The sequence below is a fragment of the Lepisosteus platostomus genome, chromosome 10, assembly GCF_059453375.1.
Source record: "Lepisosteus platostomus isolate fLepPlt1 chromosome 10, fLepPlt1.hap1, whole genome shotgun sequence".
Lineage (NCBI taxonomy): Eukaryota > Metazoa > Chordata > Actinopteri > Semionotiformes > Lepisosteidae > Lepisosteus > Lepisosteus platostomus.
The window spans coordinates 56,365,017-56,393,002 of record NC_142620.1 but is presented as its reverse complement, the minus strand read 5'-3'; the positions used below and the strand labels follow the sequence as shown (position 1 = coordinate 56,393,002).

Genomic DNA, 27,986 nt, shown 5'->3' with positions numbered 1-27,986 from the left:
AGCACTTGTCCAAAGTTTATCTAATCCGATACTACAGAAACTGAAAGTGGTTTATTCCGCAGACGAGGAGCGCTCGCAAGGTAATTAACAGCTTCGATCAGGATGACGTCGTTCTTTCCGCGGTTTACGCGGGGAGCTGTGGTGTCAGGTCAGGCTGCGGAGCCGCGACAGGGTGGGGCAGAGCCTCAGCCAGAGTCTGCTTCAGCGCTTCTTCCTTCTGCGGCCTCCACCAGGGCTCGAAAGCAGGAGTCCTTTCTGGCCAGCAGGACAGAGGGGGCGTCGAACTCCACAACCTGTAACCAGGCGAGAGGGGGACGAATCAGCGTCATACGTGCCGACTCGCGCAAAGATCATCCGATCTTGATGAGCCTGTTTGTTAAAGCAGATTAAATAATTAATTTAAGACATTAAATAGAATTAGGAAGTCCAAGAAAAGAAAACAGGATGAGCCCTACTTTGTCCTCCTGATAAACTCAATCTGGAAGTCCCTAAAAAACTGCAGAAACTTTAAGTTTATTGGCTGTGTACCATGGAATAGTGAGGCTGGACCCAGCAACATGAGGGAGTGTTCTCTGAGATCAAGAGCTTCTACACTTAAACAGCTTGACCTGCAAAATCCCTAAAATGGATCCCTTTCATGTACCCAGCTGGCCCAGGGTGTGCACCCTCAGGGGAGGCAGGAAACAGTCAGACGTTCATGCTCCTCTGCTTCAAACAGCAGCAGGAAAGCTGTGTTACAGGCCTCCTCCCGGTATTTCCTGCACGACAGCTGTGCGCAGGTAGATGTTCAGAGGCACGACTCGACCTCTGAGTGGACTAACGATCTGGTTTCTCTGAACCCGCTGGTTTCGGCTTTTAAACGAGTTGCAAATGATCTTTTAGCCATTGCATTTTTCAAAGTAAAACCGTCCGCTTTGGCGGATCAACATTTTAAAGAGAGAGGCGGAGTTAATTTAACTCGCAGCGAGCTGAGCGGACGTGAGCGGGACCAGGGTGGGAGGCACCGACGCTGTCCTTCAGTGTACCCGGGAGGGAGGGGCGAGGGGAGGCGCCCCATGTCAGCCTACCTCTCCCTGGTCCAGCACCAGCACCCTGTCGCAGCCCAGGACGCAGCTGAGCCGGTGCGCGATCACCAGCGTGGTGCAGCCGGCGAAGGAGCGGCGGATCGTGTGCTGCAGCAGCCTGTCGGTCTCCGAGTCGATCGCGGCCGTCGCCTCGTCCAGCAGCAAGATCTGACACGGGAACGCGGAGAAAAACACATTCCCACCTCAGAACACTGCATGCAGGCTGCTGGCAGGATGTCCTTTCAGTATTTGTCTAACTCTACCGGCTAACTTCTCAAGCACTTCTCCTACAACACAACTCTTGGCACTGGGCACTTTTGGCCACAAGGGGGCACTGCTCCCCACATCATAGCTAGAACAGAAACGGCAAAACTATCACGTCACAGCAATGTTTCCTTCCATCTCACATTTTGTTTAATATCGATATTTATAACAACTCAAATAATTTGGATCGGAATATAGATACACGCAACTATAATAGCACCTTTAATCTCAAAATATACTGTATATATCAATGTCCTTGAAGATAAAAACGAGCTCAGAAAGTGCTCAGCAGCATTGGCGAGGAACCACTGTTTCTCTGCAGAGCACTGCAGATCAGCCTGTACCTTGCTGTGCCTCAGGAGGGCTCTGGCCACACACAGGAGCTGCCTCTCTCCCACGGAGAAGTTCTCTCCATTCTCTATCACCTCGAAGTCCAGGCCCTGAGGCAGCAGGGCGATCTAACGCACACAGAAGCAGAGAGCACGTTGCAGTCACACATGAAGCACATGCAAGACCGATGCCCTTCAGCAGGAGAAGGCAAACTGGGCCCCCGAGAGCCACTGGATCACCTGTCTCTCGTTGCATCAGACATCTCCACTGCAGAGCTGAGCCCCAGCTTTATTTCACTGGTCATGCATGCCAGAAGGATAACATTTCATCTGTAGTCTTCCCAGCCTGTGTTAGGACTTAATCTCGTGTCAGGGCACTAAGACAATTAATTCCCTGTTCTCTCCCACACACTGCAGCATCCTGTATCAGAATAGGGAGCTACCAGGGAGCAGGGAGCAGTAAACCTGAACAGCTGCCAAATTTAATTTTACATGATATGACAAAACACAACTCCCGTTTCCTCTCCCCAACCTCTCTTCTTTCCTGCTCTGTGCTGCCTTGCAAGTTGAAGATCACAACAAATCAAAGGGATTTCTGATTATCCCCACCTTTAAACACATTTTAACATCCAATAATTTAAGTAACATGGAAAGTGTTAAAAATGTGCTCATCGCAGGATAAAATTCACTTCTTTTTTCTTCATTTTCAAACAGCGTGTACATTCAGTCTCGGCACTTTTAAACAAAGTTGAACTTTGACAGCGTTTTTGGCAGCTGGTTCGGTTTCCAGGTGTGGAGTGAAGTGTTTGAGCGGCCTGCGTCTCCACACAGCAGCACTGCGTGTGCACAGGAGAACAGTCACACTCAGCAGACAGAAACAGCCCCTCTGGTAATGAGCACCATGTTTCTGATTTCTCTGTAATCAAGCACTGCTAGTAGAAAATCATGTGTATTGTAATGGAATGAAACTACAGGGAGCCTCATCTTGTAATTTACAAGTCTTTGATATCCAGGATGTTAAAACAGGTTAAACCAGGAAGGAATATATAAAACACACTAACTCGTGCTTCACCTTACAAGCTGCTATTGTTTGATATCCAGGGGTAGTTTAACATGCAAATACACAGGCAAATGTCTTCCCAATAACTGCGATGCCAGCTTGCCCCTATCCTGTACTCACAGAGTCCTTCATGTGCGTCTTCTCCAGAGCCTCCCAGAGCTGGCTGTCCGAGTGCTGAGCCCATGGATCCAGATTGGACCTGGGAGAAAAAGAATCTAAACACTGCATCCACATTACAGGAATGGGAGGAGACAGCTATAGACTCTCTGCATGTCCACTATGTCATTCTCTAATAATTAGATAATTCCTATTAAAAAGTGGACAATAGGTTAACTGTAGGTTTGGTTTGATATACTGTAGTCACATTTCAGCTACAGTATGGTGATATCCAGGAGACTGTCTAAATGCTGACTGTAGATCGGAGAATGAATGTGCTCTAATATATCTGAGGAAGAGACAGCAGGTACCTGACAGTGCCGATGAACAGAACAGGGTCCTGAGGGATGATTGACAGCTTCGTCCTCAGCTCCTCTAGTCCTGTCTCTGCGATATTCACACCGTCAATGGTGATGGAGCCTCCGGACAGCTCCACCAGCCTGAAGAGCGTGACTCCCAAGGAGGACTTCCCTGAGAAGACAGAGCTGTTACAGAGAGAGAGCTCGACACTGTACACACACTGTGCAGTGCTGACACAGAGCTGTTACACAGAGAGAGCTCGACACTGTACACACACTGTGCAGTGCTGATACAGGGCTGTTATAGAGAGAGAGATCCACACTGTACACACACTGTGCAGTGCTGAGAAAGAGGTGTTACAGAGAGAGAGCTCCACACTGTACACACACTGTGCAGTGCTGACACAGGGCTGTTACAGAGAGAGAGCTCCACACTGTACACACACTGTGCAGTGCTGAGAAAGAGCTGTTACAGAGAGAGAGCTCCACACTGTACACACACTGTGCAGTACTGACACAGCGCTGTTACACAGAGAGCTTCACACTTTACAGTGCTGACACAGGGCTGTTACAGAGAGAGAGCTCCACACTGTACACATACTGTGTAGTGCTGACACAGGGCTGTTACAAAGTGAGAGCTCCACAATGTATACACACTCTGCTGACACAGGGCTGTTACAGACAGTCTGATGTGCTGTGGCATCAAATAGAACGTTTTGTATTTTTTAAACACACTTAAAACTGATCTGATAAATATTTTGTTGTAAGTTAATAATATTTGGTTATGTTTGTGTTCTATCTGTTATGTTTGAAAATTACAAAATAAAATGTTCATAAAAAATATATTACTGTTTTAAAGAAAGAATTACATTTTCAGTTATTTTCAGTTATTTTGTTAATCATTAATTGATTCATTAACTGTCAAGTGGCTCTTGCTAAAGGATTAAAAAGAAAAGGAGTAAGAAACACAGCTACCTGATCCAGTTCGTCCCACAATCCCAACAGTCTCTTCAGGCTGGATGCAGAAGGACAGCTTCTTGAGTACCAGGGGTAGGTTGTCACGGTAACGCATTTCCACATCTTCAAACTGGATGTGACCTTCCTGTGGCCAGCAGGGGGAGGCAGGGGAGGATGCAGGGCTGTTTCTTGGTGCCTCCACCTTCAGGTCCTGAGCAAGATGTGAAGGGGGTTGAAGTCCAAATATCAATGATATTGGAATGAAATATAATTATGTAATTATTGTCAAGAATAGCTGATCCCATGCTATGCTGAGTGTCTTCCACATCTTACTGTTTATGTGCTGTAGGGGGCGTAATGTTTTCATATTACTCTGATGTTGCACACTTCACTGTCACTGCGTCACACACCACGTGCTGGCTTGTCTTGTTCTGTGTTGTCTGGAGTGGGCTGCCCCACACTGTGTGTGCTAATTAGCTTGCTGTGCCGTGGAATGGTGTTGCTGCTCTGTGAGCCCAGTGCTGTCCCTCCCCCAGCTGGCTCCTCTCCCAGCTATTCCCAGCAGCCCACAGTCCACGCCACCGGATCCCACCTGGATGTAATGACTGATCCGCTCCACGGACGTGAATCTGGCCTCCGTCTCGGAGAGCATGCGCACAGTGAACTGGAACAAGCCACTGAGCTAGGAGACAAGCACACAGGGCAGACAGGCTTTTATTAATCCACACAGCAGCAGGCCTTAGACTTTATATAACAAGAACACAACCTGGGGCATTCAATCAAAATCTAATCAGTTTGTGTCACAATGTTTAGTTTCCTAAATTAAACAGCAGGTAGAATGCCAGTGCATTTACAATTGAGAATGTCGAGCAACTCTGAAATTTAGATTAAGAAACATACAGTAGTTTTCCACTGTAACATGGAGGGAGCACATAAATGTCGTTTATGTTGTTATGGTTTTAATTGAAAAATATTGTTTTATTTCTTATCCTTTCCCCCATTTTCAGTACACCCATCCTTGTGAAAGCTTCTGTGTCAATACATACACTATTTCTTTAAGTTTCTCTCTCTTGGAATCATTTCTACCAAGCGGCAGCAGACGCTGACCGGGCTCGGGAGGGTGAAGACTGTTGTCTGTCCTGGTCCCCAGTTATCCTGGCTGTCTGAGTGCTGGTAGGGGCCTCACTGTACCTGCATGGCGTACGTGATGGCCAGCCCGGCGGATGCAGGGGGGATACTCCCATGCATCAGCACGATGAGCAGCGCGACCAGGGTGACGAGGAAGATGCTGATGAGGTCCAGGCGCACGGCCAGCCAGCGCATCGCGCAGCTGAAGAGGTAGTGAGGAGCTTGGTTAGAGTCCAGCAGCTCCTGGTACCTGACAGGCAAACAGGGCCCAAGACAAGAAGGACACAGAGAAAGGAGAATTGATTTTTTTTTCTTAATTTCTTTGGATTTCAGGTTTTATCCCAGCAGAGAAGACCGTAGTGCCCTGTGCCCTGACCAACATAGGGGATTAGTGTAGGCCTGTGTCCAGGGAGAAGAGTGGGATAAAAAAAAATGAAGCTAAAAACGTCCAGTGGCTTTCCTGTCACCACACTAGTGATCTGATCTTCCAGACAGCGAGCTGTGTGAGCAGACAGAGGTGCAGACATCTGCGGCCTCACCTGCACAGGAAGTCCGGGCCCCTGCCATAGGCGTGGATGGTGGACAGTCCCTGCAGGCTGCAGGTGATGTGGGAGGTGAAGGGCGACAGGCTGATGTTGTCCAGACGCTTGAGCTCACGGAGCAGGACCCTGTGGGAGAAGAGAGGGGTGAGGCGGCATGCAGCTCGCAGGCCAGGTGTCTTTGAGTGCAAGTGTAAGACGAGACGACTGGACATCTTCAGCAACAACAGCGAATCAGGTGCGCAAGAGGACAGCCTTCGATTATCCTTTCACAAAGCAGCGCTGCTTGGTTTACTTCATGTCATCGAGTTTTTAGACTCCAGTTATTAAAGCAAGCTTTAGTATTTCTGGTGATGAATGATGTCTGACGAGGGGATGAAAACAGACCATTGTACACTGTGAGTCACAGCATGTGATTTTATAAATATGCATACTATATATCTCAAGCTGGGAAGTTTCAGAAATTAAATTAGTTACATGATTAATAAGCAACAGGCTTAATTCAAGAATATTACCAGAAACAAGCTAAACCCTTTTGTTTTACACAGACGTTTTGCACTTCAGTAGCCAGTACCTTCAAGAGGCATGATCTCCTACTGTGTCCAACAACTACAAACAGAAGACTGACTCTTCTGCAATGTGAAGAAACTGATGAGTTTAGCTGACTGAGGGTAAGGTTTTGCTTTGTCTCACCTTGAGATGCGGTTGACCAGGAAGAGGAAGAGACCCAGGGGCAGGATAGAGAGCAGGATCCAGGGGAAGACCATGCTGACCATCACCAGGCAGAACAGCACCATGGCCAGGCTCTGCAAGAGCATCTCAGCCTGCATGGGTAGACGCACATCCACTGAGGAGACAGGAAACACTGCGCATTGAGCAAAGGCAACACCAACGTACATGGGTTCTAAGACATGCAATGGGCAAGCTGGCACACAAGCTGAGGGGCTGAGGAAGCCGCAGCTCTCCTGAGCCCAGGAGCTGCTGAGGCTGGAGGGACTCACCTTCATCCAGGTCCCTGGAGAAGCGGTTGAGGATGCGGCCGAGAGGCGTGGTGTCAAAGAAGCTCATGGGGCTGTGGAGGACTCTGCGGAACAGGTGGTCGTGGAGCGTGGAGGCGGCTCTCAGCGTGAACTGATAAAGAGACACACTGCGCGTCACTCTGCACTACAGCGCACACGCAGGCGCTGCGTGAACTGCACTGGATATTGTTAGTTTGCTCAATAACAACAACATTTCTAACATGGCTCTGTACTAAAGAGTCAGGCGATTTAAACTGCAGGCTGAAGAAGCATTTATCTTTTAATTCTGAATTTGTTTTTACTGTTGACCTTTACTGTATGTATCAAAATTTACAAATCATGAAGACAAATACAGTATAGAAAATCACTCTCCTGAGCATTCAAGCTCTTAGGCTCACAGTAATAATGGCTAATTGTTTTTATTTTCTCTGGGAACTCTGAAAATAAGAAATAAATCAGAATGAATATATTGCAAACAAACATTTAAGGAACTAATGACTTTTGGCATAAATTAAAAATGTGGGTTTTGAATTTAATCATTTAAATTCACATTTTTGTCATCACACCTCTGGAAGATAGACCATCTTTCTTTGAAGATCTAACAAACCCAAACATACTTAAAAATACAGGGGGAAATTTAAATGCCCTTGCGGGGATAATTCCCACAAACAGAAACGCAGGCGAATTCTAATACAATTATACTGGTTCAGTGAAGATAAATGGATGTATCCCGCAGGCGCTGCTCGCAAATGTTCTTTCAATTATTGCAATTCCTGTCAAGGAATTATTGCACAGAAAGGAAATGAAACAGAAAGACACTGACTGAAAGTTTTAGAAATTCTGGGACTATTCTCTGCATTTCTGAGAGATACAAATAGATTCCCCGCTGAAAAACTGGAGGATATTATTGACAGAAGTTTGTAGTTTAGGAGCTGTGCAATTCCATGGGTCTCTGCAACAATGGGTAGGTGCACATATACTTACAGCATGCAGAATCAAACAAACTGTCATGTGCGCTTACACATGTCAGTCTTAATGACACAGTGAACAGCTAAACAGAACTGTTAACTGTTTAAGAAACAGAGTTCCGGTTTTTCTTCACCAATCTGTGATAGCTGGCTAACAGTGAAGAGAGCCTAGAGATGATAGTGGCTGTAGAGAGACTCTCTAGTCTCTGTAGTGCTGCCTGTACAGCTTGTAACTCATAATGCAAATGAACTAAAAAAAACACAATTTCAGACTTCTCAATATTTATAGCACATTCATTTCCTAAGCACAAAAGCAGATGTTAATTTACTGCTTATATTGTGTGCACATAAATAAATAAACTTAGATTAGTGGAAAAGGCTTGTGAGCTCTGAACCCTTTCTCCTGAGGCACAGAAGAAACAGGCAAAGCTACTTTGCACATCTCAATTTGAGGCACTAAATTAAGGCAAGTGGCAGCAACTCTCAAGGCAAAGAATGGAGAAAAAAGGTCTTTATTTTTAGGAAAAACAGCAGCGCTTTTCAGCAATAAATGATTGTCTGGATATCATCATGGGATAGACACAGCTCTGGTAAAACTAATTACAAGAATTCATTGCTTTTATCTCAAAGGATCACAAAGCTCCTTGCATACAAGAGGGGTCCCACTTCATCCCCCACTGATGTGCAGCACCCACTTAGGTGACACATGGCAGCCATTGGCAGCACAAGAGTTAACGCCCCTATTCCTTTGAACATAGTTCTTTAATGGGATATTCAATGGTATAGTAAAAAGGACCCCTGTTTCACATCTCATCCAAAGGATGACACCTCCTGCACCACAGTGTCCCAGTTCACCACACTGCCACCTACGGGTCCACCAACACCACTGACAGCAGCAATCTGATTTTCCCTGGGCTCTCCCAGTGCTGACAGCCAAGGCCTTGCTGATGGATACCTTCACGAACACCAGCCCCCGCACTGCCTTCAGCAGCAGCAGGGCCACCACGGAGAGCATGTAGACGGTGGAGTAGGCCTGGAAGTGCGGGTTCAGCCTCATGCTGTCACTGGCCACCGTCTCGTTCCCCAGGAGCTCCGACGAGTTCTGAGCAGAGACAGACAGACCGGCCACGGCCGCAGGAATCAGAACATCTCCATCATCGTTTACATACAGTCACTTGCCACAGCAATCTTAAAACAGCAAACAAAAAACTGTGAGCAGTTGAAATGATGTACAGAAGCTGTGTTTTGTCTGTTTCTCTAACATTGAGAGGCAGGATAGTATAAGTGCCTGTCTCAATCACGTTTTGCAAAAACAGCCAAAATTCAAACTGGGAGTCTTGGTACCCCAGAACCTGGTCAATGTTGAACACAGAGAAAAAGAATTGAATCCGTTTGTCCTGACCTGGTCCTTCCGTTGCTAACAATTTAACATTCAAAGAATCTCATCAAGCTACAGCTTAAAAGATCTCACAGAGTCAGCGTTAAGAATGTGTAGACGAAGTTTGATCCACACTCCCACAATGCTCCGGGAGGGCCCACTCACCCCACTGCCCTGACGGATCCAGTAGCTCAGCCACCAGTTACTGAAGGCAATGCTGCCCGTGGTGAGGAGGAAGAGGAAGATGTTGGTGAGGAAGGCCAGGGCGCCCCCTGCTGCCTTTATGTAAGCTCTGTACACAGACCAGGACACTGCCCCCAGGCCCTTCTCCTCTGTCTTCATCAGCTGGCCCGCTGGAGAGGCAGAGACACACGCTGAGACAGAATCGGTCTCGTCTTGCTTCCGTGAAGAGAGAGAGTCACATGCACAGGCCTTTTCCCCTGGTGATGAGATTTGCTGAGTAGTTTCTATATCCATAGATCACTGATGTAGTGTATATCCTTACTGCTGAGGCCAATCACCCCCAGTTCCCTGCAGTGGATTAACTCCGATACAGCAATATCCCACTTTGTCAATGCCGGGAGCTGGAGACCCTGCAAACATGCCTGGGGACAGGTGCAGGGATAGAGACTGTGAGAGCAGCGCATCCCTTACCTGCCCTCCTGTCGCTCAGCTCGCTGTCCGTGGTGCTGACGCTGGGGGACAGCTGGGCTCTGCCCTCCGCACCCTGCGGTCTGGTGCTCATGTCCTTCCGCACCAGGTTCTGCAATAAAGGGCTTCGGCTTAGAGCACCAGAGGAGATATCACAGGGGTTTCTGGGCATAATAACATGCTGTTGCTTGTCTAAGGAAGGAACGGAATGGTAAATACAAGATTTATTATAACCATTATAAAATGAAAAGGGAAAACATTTTCCTTCACTGGTTGTTTTATCTGCCATCCCCATGGTATTGACCTTTGTGGTGATGGCATCTGAAGAGCCTTATGTCTCTTGCCTGCTCAGAAGGACGGTCCCCCGGCTGGGCACTTACCTCCCGCTGCAGGCTTCTGAAGAGCGTGGCGTAGTGGTGGCCCCGGGCCATCAGCTCAGCGTGCGTGCCCTGCTCGGCAATCCGCCCCTCCTTCATCAGCACCACCTCGTCGCATTCGGGCAGGAACTGCCAGACACCAGACACGCGTCAGCAAGCTCTGCCCCCACGCCAGGGGCAATCTGACCAGGGGGTAGATTCACTACCACTCAGCAAGCGACAGGCTCAAGGCAGGGCACACCCTGGACGGGACGCCATTCCATCCCAGGGTGGACACAGCCACAGACACTCAAGGCAGGGCCAGTTTTCCTGGTTTTTGCATGGTGGGAGGAAAGCGGAGCACCCAGAGGAAAGCCACGTGAGCACAGGGAGAAGTTACGAACCCCCAGGTCCAGAATTGAACCCAGGGCTCCAGCTCTGCGAGGCAGCAATGCTCACCACTGCGCCATCATGCCATCCTCAGGACCTAGATATGAATCCAGAAATCCTGCGCCTGCTAGAAAAGTTGTTTACATTTTGAGTAAAAGAAAACTGGAGCAAAACTGTACTTCATTCAGAAAAGATGTATAAATTCAGAGCACTAATGGCTGCTGAGTATTTGCACACATGCACGGGCCAGCTGGTGATCAGCAACAACAGCAGACACTCCTCATACACAGCAGGGTGCAGGAACCCCGAGATGTCCTACCTGCAGCTGGTGTGTGACAAACAGCACAGTCTTCCCCTTTGCTGCCCCTCGGATGGCGCTGTGGAACAGGTGAGCCCCCACGTGGGCATCCATGGCACTGAGGGGGTCGTCGAGCAGCAGGAGGGGCCGGTCGCTGTACAGGGCTCTGGCCAGGCTGACACGCTGGCGCTGGCCGCCACTGAGGTTGGCTCCTCGCTCCCCGATCTACAACACAGCAAACATGCGGAGACCAGCAGCTCCACAGCCGCAGAGCCCAGCCTCAGGAAGCGTGGGGCCTCCGAGCAGCTGGGAGGACACTGGGGCTGGAGCCCGGCCATGCTGGAATATGACACATATCCGAAATTTAAAAAAACTCTCTGAGAAAGCCCTGTGAGGGCCCAGAACTGGAAGAGCTTCCAGAGCTTGAGGGAGACTCTAACAGTAGTTAATGAAGCGTGTTGTGTGACAGACAATCACCTCCGTCATGTCTCCATGGGGCAGCTCAGTAATGTCAGGGTCCAAGCAGCAGGCCTCAAGAACAGCTCGGTACCTGGGACAGGGAGTAGGAGGAGCGATGAGAAGACAGAAGCTGTTATAGAGAGAACTTGCACAGAGTCAGGCTCCCAGATTATATCAAGGTTTAATAAAAAATACAAAAGTATCCTTAACCAAAAACTTAAATTGTCTGTGTTACGGAAAAAAGAAGCCTAGACAGACAGATGGACTGACAGAGATGCTGTATCTGCATTTCTTACTTTTCCTCATCATGTTTATTTCCAAACAAGATGTTTTCCTTCAGTGAGTCATTCAGAATCCACGCCTGCTGCGGTACATAGGCAAACTCCCCCGTCACTGCAATGGAACCTTCCAGCAGGGTCATCTGGAGAGAACAAACACCTGAGGGTGAGGCTGGGACTGAACCATTGCAAGGCTGGGCAAGAGGCCAGTGTTCCAGATAGAAGCAAACTGGGTGCAGAACAACAGACCAACGGATACACAAGAGAAACCTCACTACTATAAATATTCATTTTTTTTTCAGAAAAAGCGGTGTGATGTAGTGGTAACAGCTCTAGACAGAAGAGTTGTTGGTTCACACCCCAGGCAAGGTGCTGCTATTGTTCCCCTTAAGTGAGATATTTCCCTCAGCTTGTTCCAGTAAAGGCCCTGCTGTATAAATGGGTCTCCAGCCAGACACTGTCAATAGGACTTTCTTTTCAATTGACCTTGCTGGTAATATAAAAAAATAAACAATGCTTTTGAATCAAGAACGGGACTAATCACAGATGACCAAGAACACACAGCTAACTCACAAAACTTTTGAAAAGCTCCAGTCATGGACAGGCGTTACAGAAACAATCCCAATGAAGGAAGAGAGGGATCTCCAAGGAGAGGCTGAGACGCAGGAGGAGCAGCACCACACAGGGCCAGGGCGAAGAGGACAGGGCGAAGGTGAAGAGACTCGGGGAGCGCGGCCTCACCTGTCCCAGCAGAGCCGACAGGAGAGAACTCTTGCCGCTTCCCACAGCGCCACAGATCCCCAGCAGCCTGCCCTGCGGACACAGCACAGCCGTGAGCGTGCGACAGCACAGGAATCTCCCCCTCCGGATTCACAGCACAGCCGTGAGCGTGCGACAGCACAGGAATCTCCCCCTCTGGATTCACAGCACAGGGCTGGCTGTAATCGTCACTGTGAAGGAGGGCTCCCAGACGGAAGAACACAAAAGCACAGTGGGCGGCAGGAAGTTGGCAGAGGTGGGAGCTTGTGTAGGAACGCACAGCAGAACCACAGCCTCAAGGGGGGAGAGCCGGGTGCGAGCTATACCTTCCTGACGTGCAGGTCCACCTGCAGCAGCGGGCGAGGGTCCTGTCCCGAGGTCACGGTGCTCTGAGGGCTGTCCTGCTCCATGTTGGGGAGGAGGAGTGGGCCGCTGTGCTCCCCAGGGCTGCCCTTCTCCTCCTCCCCGGCGATGGAGCGGCTCAGCCTCTCCTCCCGTAGCACCCTGTCCATCCTCCCCGCTGGGCCGGACCTGGCGGCTGCTGCCCGGCCACTGTCCCTTCTGCTCGGCCAGGCCAGCGTGGCCCCGCTGAACTCCACTGCATTCTTGGGGTCCTCCACCCTCGCCGTCAGGGCCGCGCGCTCCTCCATCTGGAACAGCCGCTGCGGGATGGAGACAGGCACACTGAGCAGCGCCCCCAGAAGAGAGCTTCCTGGATTCTCTTTGCTTTGAAAATGAAACTCACACCCTCCATGGGCACAATCGGTGGAAATCAACTTTCTGTTCATCTTAATATCTGTTCCCTATAGGTTCTGTTCACATTTTTGTTAAAATTAAAAACAAGAACTCTTTGCCATAGTGTTGAAAAAAGGTATTACCCACAATTAAGACTATGGCAAGTTTACAGAGCCATGATCGAAGTGATCAAAGGAATGTCTGCCACAGTTGTTTTCTTCTTCTAAATGAACTCCATATCAGTAATCACCTGAAAACGCCTCACTGCCACAGCACCTTCAGACAAAGTGCGGACAGCCAAGGGTATGACCTTGAGGGCAAAGGTCATGGAATTGAAGATGGCGACCACAGTGAAGGCCTGTCAAGGAAAAAGAACAGAGGACCAGCTCAGCTTGTTGTGCAGTCTTTCAAGGAAAATCCTGGGATAAATGTGACACACGACTCAATGAATTTGTAGTGTGTAATGGTTACATGAGTACTTCAACTTCTCTTACTGAGTTAGAATAATCAGAATCCTCTATCTGCAGAAACCAATTCAACCTAACTCTGAAGCAAATGATAAAATATGGAACAAGTAATAGGTTTATTCCATGCTGAAAAAAAGAAGAAAGAGAACACAAAGTTACGACCGTGGAGCCTTCTTCAGGTGTGAGAGAGACAGGGCAGTAGGCAAAGGTAAAGTAGCAGGAGAACAAAGGTTGGGAGGGAGGAGGAGTGAGAGGCGGGAGCAGGGGACAGAAAGAGAGGTGTGAAGGCAGAATGGGTGCAGAGAGGTGTGAAATGAAACTTCCAATGAATGGAGAAAATTTAAAAGAACAGTAGTCTGTCGTTAAGAGAAGGGAGTGTGTGTGATCCTAGCTGCAGAATAATTTTAGTTTTGGTGGTCTTTCTGATGTATGAGTTCGGAAAACCGTCTTTGAGAACACAGACGGAGAGATTAGAGTGGTCGTGGCCGTCAGAGGTGAAATGAGAAACAATGGGCTTGGAGAGATCTTTAATCTTCACAGCCCTGACGTGTTCTCTGAAGCGGTCTCCGAGTCTCCTTCCTGTTTCTCCAATGTAGATGGCTGGGCATTTACTGCAAGAGATACAGTAAATAAGGTTGCTGGAGGTACAAGATGCCCTCTGGGTGATCCGGAATTGTCCTGAGGGGCCTTGAATGAGTGTGGTGGTGGCTGTGTACTTGCAGGTGATACAGCGAGCTCTGTTGCAGGGGAAAGTGCCTGGTGTGGATGGTTGTTGAGGGCGGTCAAGGGAGCTGTGAACAAGGAGGTGGGAAAGTAGGATGGAAAAGTTGTGGTTAATTGTCCTGGGGATAGGAAGTGTGTTAGGGTGGTAAGGAAGCACCAAAGGAATGCGGTTGTTACGGCAGGAGTTCCTGATTGAGTTGGTGGTCTGAGGGGTGTTTTTGGCTCATAACCCAGTGCCATGCACAGAGTGAACCCACCTGAGCTGCGCTAAGGTCATAATCCAGCGCCATACACAGAGTGAATCCATCTGAGCTGCGCTGAGGTCATAACCCAGTGCCATGCACAGAGTGAACCTACCTGAGCTGCGCTGAGGTCATAACCCAGCGCCATGTGCAGAGTGAAAGTGCACACACTGGCGATCACGACAACAACCGGAGCCATGCCCACTGTGATGGTCTGGACATAGCCAGCTCGCTCCAAGATCCCCTGCTCCTTCGACCGGACCTCTGGGACACAGAGAGGGAGCGAACGATCAGTCTGCCGAAACGCAGCTACAGTACATGACACCAGACAGGATGAGTAGCGAACACAGAAGCAGCTGCCAGGGACTTAGAAAAAGACTTTAAAGATGAATTGGTCAGACACTTGTCCAGTCAAAATAAGACATTATCAAGTACACAGAGATCCACACTGGAACACACTGGAACACACTGTAAAATAACCACATGTGATTCCCCCTTCATCAGCTGTGCCTCCCTGTGTCCCTGAATCGGCTGGTGAGAGGATCTTAGGCCGCCATCCTTCATAGCCAGCCTCAGAGGAGCACTCAGAGCATGCGGACACTAGGAGCTCTGCACCTTCCATTTTACTGCTTCCTGTTCTCTTGCCAAGATATATTACAGTGTCTCTGATCATGTAAATGTTTCTGTGCCCTGTATCAGGCAGTGCCCTGGTACCCCCTCGAGCTTGAGGGGATTATTCAAACTATCGCAACCAGTGTTTCTGCCTCCTGAGATATAGGCAAACTCACAACCCAGCAGCAGAAACAAGGTGTTCTCCCAGATGAAGCAATAAACCGTGTCTTCTGTAAATTAAAGGAATATTGTTCCATTTAATTTAACAGCTAAAAGATGCCAACGACAGGATGAAGTACGCTCTGTAGTTTTTCAGATCTGTTATTCAAACCATAAGGAGGGTTATATAGAAATCTCCCATTGATGGTTATTAATTAAAGCAAATGTCTAAACTGCAGGTTAATGGAATTAACGGGCTTTCAAACTGTAAAGAAGCTGTTTGTTTAATTGGTGCTCCATTCTGAAGCACCTAAGGATCCTTATCTGTGATGAATGGGACAGCTTCAATGTTCACTCATTTATTTAATCACTCCTTGGCTGAGCAGCAAAGACTACTATGGAATTCAAGCACTAGAGAGCCTTGGCCTCTCAGATCAGCCCTGAAGACAAGAATTTTACAGCAGCTCGGGTAGCAGCAGGGCAGAGAGTAGTTTAGGACAGTGAAGCTTGTTAAATGAATCACTTGGGTACTGGAGAGATGTACTGAAAGGGCTGGAAATGGAAATTTGGGGAGATGTCCATTCTGGTGCACATACTGATGTGTGGATGTGGGAAAAGAGAGGTGCTGGCAGAGACTTAGGGAAAGAAAAATAGAAATTTTAGAGAAACATTTGACCTCTATTGAAGACTTCCTTCATGTAGGGATCCAGGTTAGCTTATATACAGTACTGTGCTCCTGGCTGAAACTCACACAGAGATTTAGGAATAAAACTATAGCCTGGCTAGGTGCCTGTCTGCGTCACTATGAGCTGATGTACAAACTCTGGGGTCTCCAGTGTGCCCACGTGCAACTTGGAGAGCTGAGACACAGGTCGCTGGGACATTACTCACTGTGCACATTATGAGCAAAGGCCTTCTCCCAGCAGTACATCTTGATGAACTTAATGCAGCCCAGAATTTCGTTCATGAGGCGCACACGCTGGTCTGTCACAGCGACGCACCGCCGTCGATAATGAGCCGTCAGCCGCGAGGCAACCATCTAGCAGAGGGGATGGGAGTTAAGCACATCAGAAGACAGGAATCAAAGAGCGAGAGCTGCACAGAGTGCTCATTGACTGGACAGCTCTAACTCGCTTGCATCCTACATGCTTCTCCCAGAGGGAGATTCTCCCAGAGGGAATGAACTGGGCACAATATACAGAATCAAAGTCACACCCTACTCCCTTCTGTTTACAAAGAGGAGCTTGTTTATTCTACAGTGTGATCAATTCACAAAGGTTTACGACAGTAAATACAATTTTAAATAGCGAACTCTAGGCAGATTGGATAAAGTAAAAAAAATCTTCATCAACATTTTTCATCAAAAAGTTTTTTTTTCATGACACTAAGGAGAAGAGGAAATATAATCAAATGGAAGTTCAACAAGCTGTGATTTTCGCTGTAGAATGATGTCACAGATTCTGATCACATGTCACAGATAGAAAAATCAGCCTGGAACTTGTAAGTTCTTGTCTATGCTTGCAGGAGAGGTGACCTGAAGTTCTGAATTAGTTAAGAAGGGCAATTTTCCAAACTTTAAGAACCAGCCTGATAATTGGGGTGATGTTACAGAAAAGTTTTTGAGCAGTAATTGGGTTATAGACAAAAACCTGAGATGGGACAAATGTTGTGGAACCATTTTTAAAAAAGGCCAAAAGAGAGCCTATTTCTTGGGAAACTCCACTTTTTAAAGATAGAAAGAACTACATTTTCTACAAGTCATTTATTGAATGTGTCTTAACATACTGTCTCACTTGTTGGTTTGGCAATGTCAATACTGTTAATTGTAAAAGGTTGGGAAAATGAGTGAAAATAAGTAGAAAAATAATTGCAAGAAATCAAATTAACTTAAATATCCTCTACAAACAAAGGGTTGTAATGAAGGGCAAGAGTGTCACTCCCATCTGGTCTTATCCCTGCTGCAAATCTCTCTTCAACAGTATAAAGTAAATATCTTATCTCCTGTATCACCATGGTACTGTCTTCCCTGTTGTACAGTTGTATAGTTGTATTGGACTTATTGGACTGGCTGTAAGTCAAATGTCCCCCAGAGGATAATAAAGCTGGAAATGCACAGAATTTGCTAACAGCTCTGACCTGCTCTGACCGACCCACACTGCAGACATTGCGTGTGAAGGTGTCCCGAGAGGGGGCATACCATGGAGGGATAGAAGAGGATGAAAATGGCCGAGCCCAGCAGTGCAGTGGGTCCCAGGAAGGCAGCAGTGTAGGACAGCCCCAAAGCGGCCACTACAGGGCCCCCTGCCAGCAGGCACCCCGCAACGGCCGCCTCATACAGCCGCTGCCCATCGGCGGAGCACATGTTCACCAGCTGCAGGAGCGGCAGGCAGGGAGAGGGTGACATGAGCACGCAGCCGCAGCCTTTCCTGCAACATCGTCCAGTTTCTAGAGCCTCTAGCTGAAAGTACCCCTCTAATGGACAGAATTACAGAAATACCTCTTGGCAGCCTTTACAATCACGGCTATACACCACAGAGCACTGCAAATCGTTGTGTTTTCACACCCGAGAGAGAAAAACATACACAACTAACACTGCCAAACCCTCCTCCAGTTCTTTAAGTTCTTTATCACCCTTTCTTCTCTTAGAGAACAGGAGGACAGCAGATCTAATCTGAAGAGAACTGTGACAAAGAAGAAAATTACACCCCCAAACCTAAATAACAGCTGCATTGTGTCCAAAAATAGACACAGACAAAAGGTTAGAGCGCTTTGAAACAAACAGGTTTTTTTCACTATAAGCACACAGCAACAGAGAAGATCAGCGCAGGTTCAACATGTAGTGTTTATATTACATTTCCATTATCATACATAATTACAAGTTTTTTTAAATGGTAACAAAAAATATACAGGAGCAGATCAGTCAAAGATCAAAACACCTGTTACACAGCATTCTTCTTTGCAAGGCTCTGACTAACAGGTGGCCACAGAAACACTCACCTCCCCAACGCTGGTGTCCTTGGTGCTGCGCAGGCGCAGGATCTTCTGGAAGGCCAGGGTGAGCGCTGCCCCCCGCAGGCGGGTGGCAGTGCGGTAGTTCACAGCCCACATGAGCGCAAAGGACCAGGAGCGGGTCAGCTCCATCAGGAAGATCCCACCCACCAGGGACAGGCCGTGCAGCAGCCTGGGCTCTGGGCTCTGGGAATACTCCAGCAGGGCACGGACCAGCAGGGCCTGCAGAGAGACCGGGGCCGAGACAGGAAGGCGGGGAGACAGGGGACACAGAAGCGAGAGGAGGGTGAGACAGGCGACAGGGTGTTTTTGGAAAAGATGAGAAGAGGCAGAGGGGGGTGACGTGTATATGAAAAGGAGGAGAAGGAGAGGGAGGGGAAAGACAGTAAGAGGATCGTTCGATTGTTTTTCGCACTCAACAGGCTTACAGTAAGCAATGAAAAGCCAGTTGAGTCCTTTGTGATAAGAGTAACCAAAATGTTATTTGATTATTGTTTTTGGAGACAGAAACATACTGCATAAAAGGTGTGGGGGGGGGGGACCAACCTTCCAATACCAAGCTCTTATCTAGAGTTACCTGTGCTCATTAATGATAAAGTGCAAAATGGGACAATCTTCAAATAAGATCTGTCAGTGAGGATGGATCCTCACCGACAGCATGCAGCGACTAAACATCAGCTGCTAAGAATGTGTTGTAGTTTGTTCTTTGCTTTCGCTGTTTTTCTCATTCGGTGCATGCTCAAAAGAGCCCATATACTCAAAGCAGAACGATTAGACATTGTTATATCTTTTTTGCTGAGTCATTTTAATAAACCCCTGAGTATGTAAAGAGAACTTTCAACACAAAGAACAGGAACAGTCCTGTAGAAATTCCTGGGTGTGACTGTTATTTAACAACTATGTATTCACAGCACTGAAACAGAAGCTTCCATGAAGCTCAGACCTTTACAACACGTAAGTCCTTGTACAGATACTATACAGTTCTACACTGAAAAGTAATTTCATATCTATTTACAAATATACATGTATCCAAAGACTGGATATAAATTAATTTAGAAAGAACTTTATAGGGATGAGCCATGTAGAGATCTACAAACACATGGGTGGGGTAAATTTACTGAAGTCCTGTATTAACCTTGCTGGAAAAATTACAAATGTCAAGGATACACAGTAAACCGTAAAAAACAAAGAAGGTCTTTAATAAACAGTAGTTAAAATAAAATTTTAACTGGAATTATGTCAAGGGGATTAAGGATGATGATGCACAATCCAGCAAGGGGAAAAAGATCTAAACCTACAGGCCCGGCGAAGCCTGTGACCATGGTAACCAGCAGGGCGAAGATGGCCACCAGAGTGCGCGTCTTACAGAACCTCCACAGGACACTGGTCAGCGAGGCCCCCTCTCTGCCCCTCCTCTTCAGCTCCTCGTGCCACAAGCGCTCCAGCCTGGCACAGAGAGACAGGGAGGCAAGGAGACAGCAAGATCCATTGAGGACAAGAGAACTGGCAGCAAAGGAAAAAGAAGACGGGCAATGGGGATGAAAGCAAGAGTGATCTGCACATGTCTGCGATTGTACACAGAGACTGAGAAACAGAGAGAGTCACGGAGACAAACAGACACACAAAGCGTGGCTTCCATACTACAGGAAGTGTGTTTCAAAGTGAGTCACATAAAAATTTAAAAAATCCATTCCATTGGGTAAACTGACTCAACTCAAGTGGAGCCAGAAGCAGAAATGCCATTGAAATTGGATGATTCTTGTAACCCTAACCCTACCCTGCCCTGAAATGTGTGCTCATCTACTCTAATTAACTTACTGAAAATATGTCTATACAAGGTCCATTATGAAAGAAAACAAATTTACAAGAGTGTTAATGGGTGGATTTAATTATTTTAGGCTCATATTTTTTGGATTGAGGAATATAACATCAATATTACATCAATTTCCCTTCTGGATCAATAAAGTCTTATCTATTTTCAAATCTGATGAATGGAGGGCTTCAGAGACAGATCGCAGGATTGTTCTGTGGAAACCCCAGCTAGGGTTAGGGTTAGCAATCCCACAGCAGTTAGACATTTTTAATCCTCAAGTCTGTACTTTGGAGCTCAAATGAACTCTAGGAAGAGTTCAGAAAAAGTCCATTCCACTGGATAAACTCACACAATTTTGTCATTTCAAGTGGAACCAGAAGTAGAAATTGTGTCAACATTGGATGGTTTTTATAACCCTAACCCTAGCCTTGCCTGAAATATATAATCGTTTAAATACCATGTTAAAAGCATTTTTTAAATGATTAAAAACTACCGACAAAAGATACATTATTAAAGAAGACAGATTTAAAAGAGTGTTTATGAATGGATTTCTTTTAGGCTCATGTGTTTTGGATTGAAGAACATTTTCAAATCCAATATACTGTGCAGTAGTGTCAGGGTTAAACAAAACAGATAGCTGGAGTTCCTTGAACAGGAGACATAACCACAAATTATTGTAGCTACTCTTTGATCTTGTGATCAAAATTTCTTTCAATGTCCAATACATCTCCAACACTCAAATGAATCTGCCGTCAGAGACACAGTTGAGGTTTTTGAGTCCTTGTACATGTGCTCACGAGACTGTGGCTGTAATGTGGACTGCTCTCTTGCTCACTCTCACTCATTTTCTACTGAACTGCTCTTAGCAGGGAGGCAGCAACTTTTAACTTTTTCCACATCTCCACCCTCTAACCCCCAGTACACACACAGACCACTTGAGTGAGTCAGTATGTTTCTGTTACTGCAGCTTATCGCCATAGAGGGCAAGCAGGAGTGAGTACAGTCCGACTGCAGGACGGGTGCAACAGAGAATTCAACAAGTAAACTTCTTAGCACATCTGTAATAATAATCAATGATTACACAAAGAGATTTTGATGATACAAGAGATAATAAAAGTAAAAACAATTGTCATTCCAAATATTTACTTCTAAAACACTGGTGGCTGGATTCCACTGGTCCCACGGGTTTCTATTTAAGTCCAAGCCCGGGGTCCTGTGTCACTCAAGACTGACCCTCCTTCTGTAACACTTGACCCTTCCTGCCAGTTTCTATAAACAGCTCAGCTGCCAATGAGACACTCAGCTTAGAAGAAACAACCTGAGGACAGAGGAACAGTCTTAATGATATAACCTGTTTTAGGAACAGTGACTCTCTAATCATTGCTATTAATAACAACCTTGGCAGAATTATTCCTGCCATCATAATACAGAGGTAACAGGGAAACTCCTCTGTCTCTCCTTGACTCAGGGAATCCCACGTCAAGAAAAAAGCAGCTCCAGTGATCCAGCATGCTCCCTGCCAGCTGCTCATCTCAGACACACATAAGGGGTTTCTCAGTAGAGCTGACCTCAACAAGGACACGGCTACAGCAGATTCCGCACACTAGCAAAGACCTGCCTGACTTGAGCAAGAATTAAATTTGCAGTAGCTCATGCGATAAATCACATTATAATCTGTTAAAAAATAATCAAAAGAAAATGTCATGATCAAAAAATAGTGTTGCAAAGCCTTTGTTCTGAGGTTGTGGTAGCTACAGTTATGCAGAAATCTGCAACAACATGACTGTAAGACGGTTACCCTTCTGAGAGGATAAGGCACTGTGGCAGAAGTACCTGATTGTGAAGAGTAACAACACTCCCCCACTGGAGATAATAAACAAAGATGGGCAGTTGGTCTGTCTGCACTCTTAACCTGAAACTAACTGGTTGCACTCTAGGTCCTACAGAGGAGACTTTACACCTCATCCTGGAGTCGGGCGGGTATACAGTTCCATCTGCGCCTCACCGTTGGCAGTTGGTGTCAGAGGCCTCGTGGCAGGAAAGCCCCCAGATGTTGCCCATCTCCAAGCGAGACATCCTGTGGCCCCTCCAGGCCAGTGGGGACAGCCACTGCAGAGTCATGAAGGAGAAGAGCCCTGCGTTGTCCACAGGGTGCTGGTGCCTGCGAGGGGAAAGCAACACTGTCAGGCCTGCAGCACCGAGGGCTGAGACCTCTGACCGAACTCCAGCTAAAGAGAAAACCCACAGGCCCCAGACTGCAGCTTCTGGACTCCATGTCAATATCACTGTACAAGTCCACTGGATTACTCTGGGAGAAAGGTCAGCAGCTGACACAGCAGAAGTGGTCTATTTGCTACAGTGTTCTCAAAAGTGTGTATCAAGACGTCTTTGCAAGAACTGTGCTTCAGAAACAATCTTTCCTCTGGGAGGCCTGACAGAAGGCAGACCCAGCATATTTACAGAGCAGTTTAAAGGAGAATCAGGCGTCTCTCAGGGTGGCAGAAGAGCACAGTGTGAGGCTGTGAATAAAGTCCCCTGAGTCCACCTGCCCAGCCAGAAGCGCTCAGGACTCACCTGTGTGTGGTTCTGACTGGCTTGAGCAGCTGCAGGCTGTGACGGTACCTGCCCTTCCTTTTCACCCCTCTCTCCTCCTCCTCCAGGTCCAGCAGCGCCCGGGGGTCGGTCAGGGCAGGGTTGTGCAGGGTCAAGCCCTCTGCCCGGCCCACGGACTCAAGGGCATCGGGGTACACAGCGGGATTCTGAGCCCGGGACACAAGCATGGGGCATTAGGGAGGAACAGCAGAGCAGGGGCAACAACACTAGCTATGGGCTGACACACTGAAGAGGCCCTGCATATGGACCCTCAGCCTCAATGATGTTCATTCCACAGCTCTGCAACACCATGACTCTGCAGTAACACCCACTGGAGCCACCAGGGGTGCCCTGGAGATTTAACAACGCTGAAGCTGTTTATGACAGAGCAGAAGAAGTATCAGAGGACAAAACAAGCAGTTCAAAATACTCTCTGCAGGAGTTAATAATGAACACCAAAAGAAGGGTCAAAACCCAGAATAAAAGAATGAATGATTTGTTCCAAAATAATTACCACTGCTAATTGATGTTGAGAAACTAGCCGTACTGCACAGAAGGGTCTAAGGGTGTCTGCTAAGCAAATAAATCATCAAAGCAATACTGCATGTCTACTGGTCTTTGTTCCTTGCTGGATCGCCATGCAGACTACTGGTGACAGAAAGTGCCCCGCAAGAAGGTCACTTGGAGGGAATATACGGTACAAGCTGCTTATCTATTAAAAGAAGTTGGCTTGTAACACCAAGGGCTTATAGAGGCGGGACTGGCAGACCTACAGTATCAACTGCATGAGCGTCTCAAACAAATGTCCCAGTTTCTCCTGCAGCACAGTCAGCGATAAGCACAGTGCCTCTCGGTGTGCTCAGCAGATAAGTCACAAGCACACAGAAAACACGCAGTTGTTGGGGTGGACTGTTCAGATAGCACAGAGCCTTTGGCTGAAAGGGACACTGTTGGATTACAGATACACAAAGAAAAAATTACTTGTACCATTAGAAACCTTGGCTAAATGAGGAGATAAGCTTAAGTGAATTTGACTCTGAACAGTGTACATACGAACTGTGAGTGTCAATAGAGTACCTATGGAGTAAGGGCTGCACTGAAGAAATGTCACAGGTGCAGGAAAAATCAGAGCTAAGAATACACCCCGACCTCAGCGTTGTACCCGTGTCCCTTACAAATACATGTACCACCTCTAAACTAGTGCACTCGGGGGCTTGTGGTCACGTCTTTCTCTCTCTTAGGAAAGTCAGGTATCGTTCGTGTGAGACTGCCTGTCCCCCCAGCGCCTGTTCACAGAGCGCAGCGCCTGTCAGAGTCTGTCAGGATCGGATCGCTGTCATACGTCAAGAAGCTGTTGTATACAGTATATCCACCGATAACAAGCCGGAGAAGCTCTCGGAAAGAGGAAAAAAAGGTGCACAGTAGAGAGACAGAGAAAGGAGGCAGAGTTTTGACGGGTGACTTACCGTTTGGCACTCCGAGTCGGATCTGAAAGTTTCTGAAGCCATGAGCAGAGCTTCCTTGTTCAGAAAAGTGGGCTGCAGCGATAATACAAATAAAATAATAATAATAATAATAATAATAATAATAATAATAATAATAATAATAATAATAATAATAATAGTGTTGTGTTTTTCAATTGAATTCAAGTTTTTCAGAAATTCCGGCAGTATTACATAAGGAGCGCGGAGACACCGTAGCGAATCAAACAACTTTCAGAACTCGGTCGCACTTGCGCAGAGCGTCACAGGTGTGCCATTCCACCTGCGAGCATCGTCTGAGCTCAGAAACAGGCGGCTACTCGAAAGACCGCACTTTCCTAGCTTAAACTACTGAAAGCATTATAACAGCGCAAAAGGTGCGTTTTGATTCTTTCCGTGCGGGACGCGGTCTGCGAGGTGCGTCCCTCCAGCCTGTCCTGTCTCCAGTCCCTGTTCCCAGTTCCCAGTCAGCTGCTCTCGTCCTTGCGGAATCTCCGCTGTCAGCTTGACGTCACTGACAGACACCGAACCTGGGGGCAGACGGGATGGTCGCCCAGGCAACACCTGGACCTTCACAGCTGACGGGAGGCGCGGCTGGCGAGCGGACTGGGAGCTATATTCGGCTGAACTGCTAAACAGTCTCAGCGTCTCAGCCTCAGTCCCCTTTAACTGCACTGTCCGCTGGAGTACTGTACTGTACCTCGATGTGCTTTGAAACGGAGTGCTTGTGTCTAGTTTATACACTGTGCGAATTGCAGGTTGTACAGTTTTTTTTTTAAAGACGGATAAAATCTGACAGCATTAACTATCATCAAAAGTACAATTTGAAAACCCTCGAGCTACAATCAGGTAAGCAGAAATATACGCGCTAAGAGGTTTTCGGATACTGTGTGTGATCCGTTAATATCGGTTAATCGACTTCAATAGTGGAGGAGGATGAACTATTTATGACATTGTTTCTGATTATCCTACGTCACAGTTACCAATTCTATAACTTCTTGCGGAATAACATCATAACACTTTCTTTCGATAGGGTATTTTTAAATTTTTTGACATGAACGGTCTTAAACAAGTTTTATATTGCTTGTAGTAATCAGTGAAGTCGCAACTCGCAACTAATGTTACAACAACGGGCTATAATGAAATACAAGATTTGAAAATAAAAGACAAGGCAAACAGCCAGCTAGTTTTGAATGCAATCCATGAAAGAGTTTTCCCAATCAAACATCTTTAACTGGATGATGGAAGAGAAGAAGGTATTCGATGGAGATATTTCCAGAAGGAAAGTGTGACATTGAGTGATGTTTTCAATTGGCAGACAAAACAATCTTCCAGTTTATCTAACCATATAAATTATGCAACATATGCAAATTAAATTTCCATAACCAATTTCAGTGTCAGAAGCAGAATGTCTGAGTGTAATTTTGCATGTGCTCTATTTGATTGTGCTGAGGTAAGAGTCTATAGACAGTTTTACTGGAACTCATCAGTGTGAAACAGCTGTGCCTGCACATCTGCCTGCCTGGCTCATGATATATTGCTCATTGCTCATGATACAGAAGGGTGCATTTATTTAGGTGATACAGTACAGGAGGCCTCACCACAATCAAACACATGCTCTAGTCCAGCTCGGCAGCTCAATGTCATTCCAATTACAGCCACCTGCACCTGCAGCTGTTGGAGAAGATCAGTGTGGACATAATCCTGCTTGTGAGGGGAACAGCACCGACTGCCTTTCCTAAATGTGCTTTGTATTGTCATATTATTTCACCTAGAAGTCTCCACAGTGTGGAAAGCCATCACTCCACGCTTACATTGTGTCAAATATGGTCAAACCTCTGTGAGACACAATTCTGCAGGCTCTTTAAACAAACAGATTTAAATATTATGTTGTTATGAACAGCCAAATTTATTTCTGTTTTCTAGTGTCCATATATTGGATAGATATAATGTAACAAAACGACTATAACAATCTTCTGTCACAATTCCAAACTACACATTTTCAGCCCATTTCTCCCTGTGAGGCAAATAGCTGGCCTAGCTGGTGAGCCAGGGAAAGTCCCTGGTGAGTCTGCGGACTGTTGCTCTTCATTACCTCGGTTTGGTGCTTCAAACTGCTCTCTTTCCTCTTCTTTTCAGTTGCTTTTCACCAGCTTAGTGCTGAACAGTAGACTTCTCACACAACCAGAGCTAGTCTGCTCTGGGTCTGAAGGAGAGAACGAGGGATTTTAGACCCACAGCTGCACACTGCCTTCAGAGTTTAAGCATTCAGGACCACAGGCTCCATAATAAAGCAATGTGATCTAAGCACATCTAACCTTGGCTGTGTGACTGACAGCCAGCAGTAAACCATACATAAACTGTCCAGAAAATCGTTTAAGTGGTCTCACTTTACTGAGCCAGGAAATTTGTGGAATGCAGACAATCAATGAACTGGATCGAGCCTTCTCTATCAATTTCCTAACAGATCTGTGATCTTGGCTCGTTTTGGCTGTGCTCCAGAGCCAGCCCTCAGCACAGAGCTGGGCCGCATCCTGGTCTATGTCTTGTACAAGGGTAGAGTCTGGACCACGGGAAACAGGGCAGCAGAGGTGACTCAGCACTAACAGTAAAAACGCTCTGGTCTGAGGACGTCTAGAAGACCATTTCCTTTTATTTAATTTGTACATCATATTTGTCTAGTTGCTAATTGCAACACTGTTGTGTGCAAATGTGATCACCAGTGAAATAAATGACCTTTATCCTCTGTAATACCTGCAACCATATTAAAGTTATCTTTTACTGAGCCTTTTGTTATATGTGTCAAGACCAAGTTAACATAATATCATGATGTTATAATTATATCATATTTAGTGACACGTTAGAGTAACAATCTCCTGATATCAATAATGCAGAAAGTTTTTACCCCTAAATCTCGAATCTCATTAGTTACAACCATTTGTTTCTGTGACACCAGTCCAACAAGCAGTGCACCTACACGTCTCTATGAAATAATCTCTAAAGGGACTCCCCTGGCTTGCAGAGTGTGATCCCAGGCTGCCACAGCACCAGGACCTTGACCACAAGGTACATGAATCCCTTTGTCTTGCCAGTCTCACAAAGCACACTCAGGCCCCTTTGCTCACCTTCAGCAGTGAAGAGAAGGTTAAACGGGAAGGAAAAGAGCAGCTGGGGCTGTATGTGCACAACACATCCTACTGTAACTGGAATACACACTAAATAGATCTGCTGACAACAGCAATTTTAGGGCTATGGACATTTCCGACTATGCAAAGAAGACAGCCTTTCCTGTGGGTTTGGATAACTGGAGCTTTTTATCCTCTAGTAAAAACGGCAAGGAAGCCTTTTGCCAATCTTTGGGGAGTAAGGCTTACAAACGCAGCTATCAATCAAGCCTAATATGGACCATTCATGCGTTTAGTTTGAGTTTTTGGGCTGTCACTGTTCATTTTTCTTCGCTATAATTCTTTGGGAATTGTATTAAGCTTAACGGCCAAAGATCAAAATGCATTAGGAGACAACTCGGCTAATGCTGGTTCAGTTCATATGGCAGTTCTCTGAACTTCAGAGCAGTTAATTCCAGAATAACCATGAAACTTGTTCATAATCATTATGGGAAAGGACATGTAGTCTCTCCATACACGGCCAGCAGCTCCGGCGGGAAACTGGACAACTTTACAGCAATGCTCACCTGTCAAAGCTACACATCTCACATACATAGGACTGTTTTCTGATGTTGTCTGTTTACTACAAAAAACATGACCTTCACCTTGCTATAACACACTGTGGCCATAATGGTTT

At 46.7% G+C, this 27,986-nt stretch overlaps 1 protein-coding gene and 1 long non-coding RNA gene across 4 annotated transcripts; one reads left to right on the top strand and one right to left on the bottom strand.

The window, feature by feature from the left end:
• Window positions 1–32: 32 nt before the first annotated feature.
• LOC148654169 (ATP-binding cassette sub-family C member 5) lies at window positions 33–24,468 on the bottom strand. Of its 3 annotated transcripts, XM_088597487.1 has the most exons (29): window positions 24,171–24,468; window positions 22,687–22,871; window positions 22,118–22,273; window positions 19,598–19,745; window positions 18,288–18,521; window positions 17,488–17,661; window positions 16,182–16,329; window positions 14,635–14,783; window positions 13,338–13,445; window positions 12,679–13,014; window positions 12,335–12,406; window positions 11,612–11,736; window positions 11,334–11,406; window positions 10,878–11,081; window positions 10,193–10,318; window positions 9,816–9,924; window positions 9,327–9,514; window positions 8,739–8,885; window positions 6,798–6,927; window positions 6,490–6,643; window positions 5,797–5,925; window positions 5,321–5,507; window positions 4,722–4,811; window positions 4,148–4,340; window positions 3,185–3,344; window positions 2,838–2,916; window positions 1,673–1,786; window positions 1,068–1,232; window positions 33–293 (listed from the first exon to the last, which is right to left on the bottom strand). In XM_088597487.1, exons 1-29 carry the CDS (start codon window positions 24,210–24,212, stop codon window positions 186–188), a joined length of 4,233 nt encoding a protein of 1,410 aa, XP_088453613.1. In that variant the 5' UTR covers window positions 24,213–24,468; the 3' UTR covers window positions 33–185. The 3 variants fall into 3 exon arrangements, with proteins under 3 accessions (XP_088453613.1, XP_088453614.1, XP_088453615.1); XM_088597488.1 differs by lacking the exon at window positions 12,335–12,406; XM_088597489.1 differs by lacking the exons at window positions 22,687–22,871; window positions 24,171–24,468 and adding an exon at window positions 21,259–21,430 and having other exon boundaries at window positions 22,118–22,252.
• On the top strand, window positions 24,464–26,970 carry LOC148654168 (uncharacterized). Its single transcript, XR_015924982.1, has 2 exons — window positions 24,464–25,034; window positions 26,325–26,970. It is a non-coding gene; the product is annotated as an uncharacterized LOC148654168 (long non-coding RNA).
• Window positions 26,971–27,986: the final 1,016 nt, after the last annotated feature.

What these genes read in the sequence shown, in the direction of transcription:
- LOC148654169 (XM_088597487.1), bottom strand. Translation starts at nt 24,212, where the DNA reads ATGGCTTCAGAAACTTTCAGATCCGACTCGGAGTGCCAAACG. An exon ending in CTTTGCTCATAATGTGCACA is followed by an intron (nt 14,784 to 16,181) that starts GTGAGTAATGTC and finishes TCTGTGTCCCAG; the next exon opens with AGGTCCGGTCGAAGGAGCAG. An exon ending in TGTGGGACGAACTGGATCAG is followed by an intron (nt 3,345 to 4,147) that starts GTAGCTGTGTTT and finishes CTGTCTTCTCAG; the next exon opens with GGAAGTCCTCCTTGGGAGTC.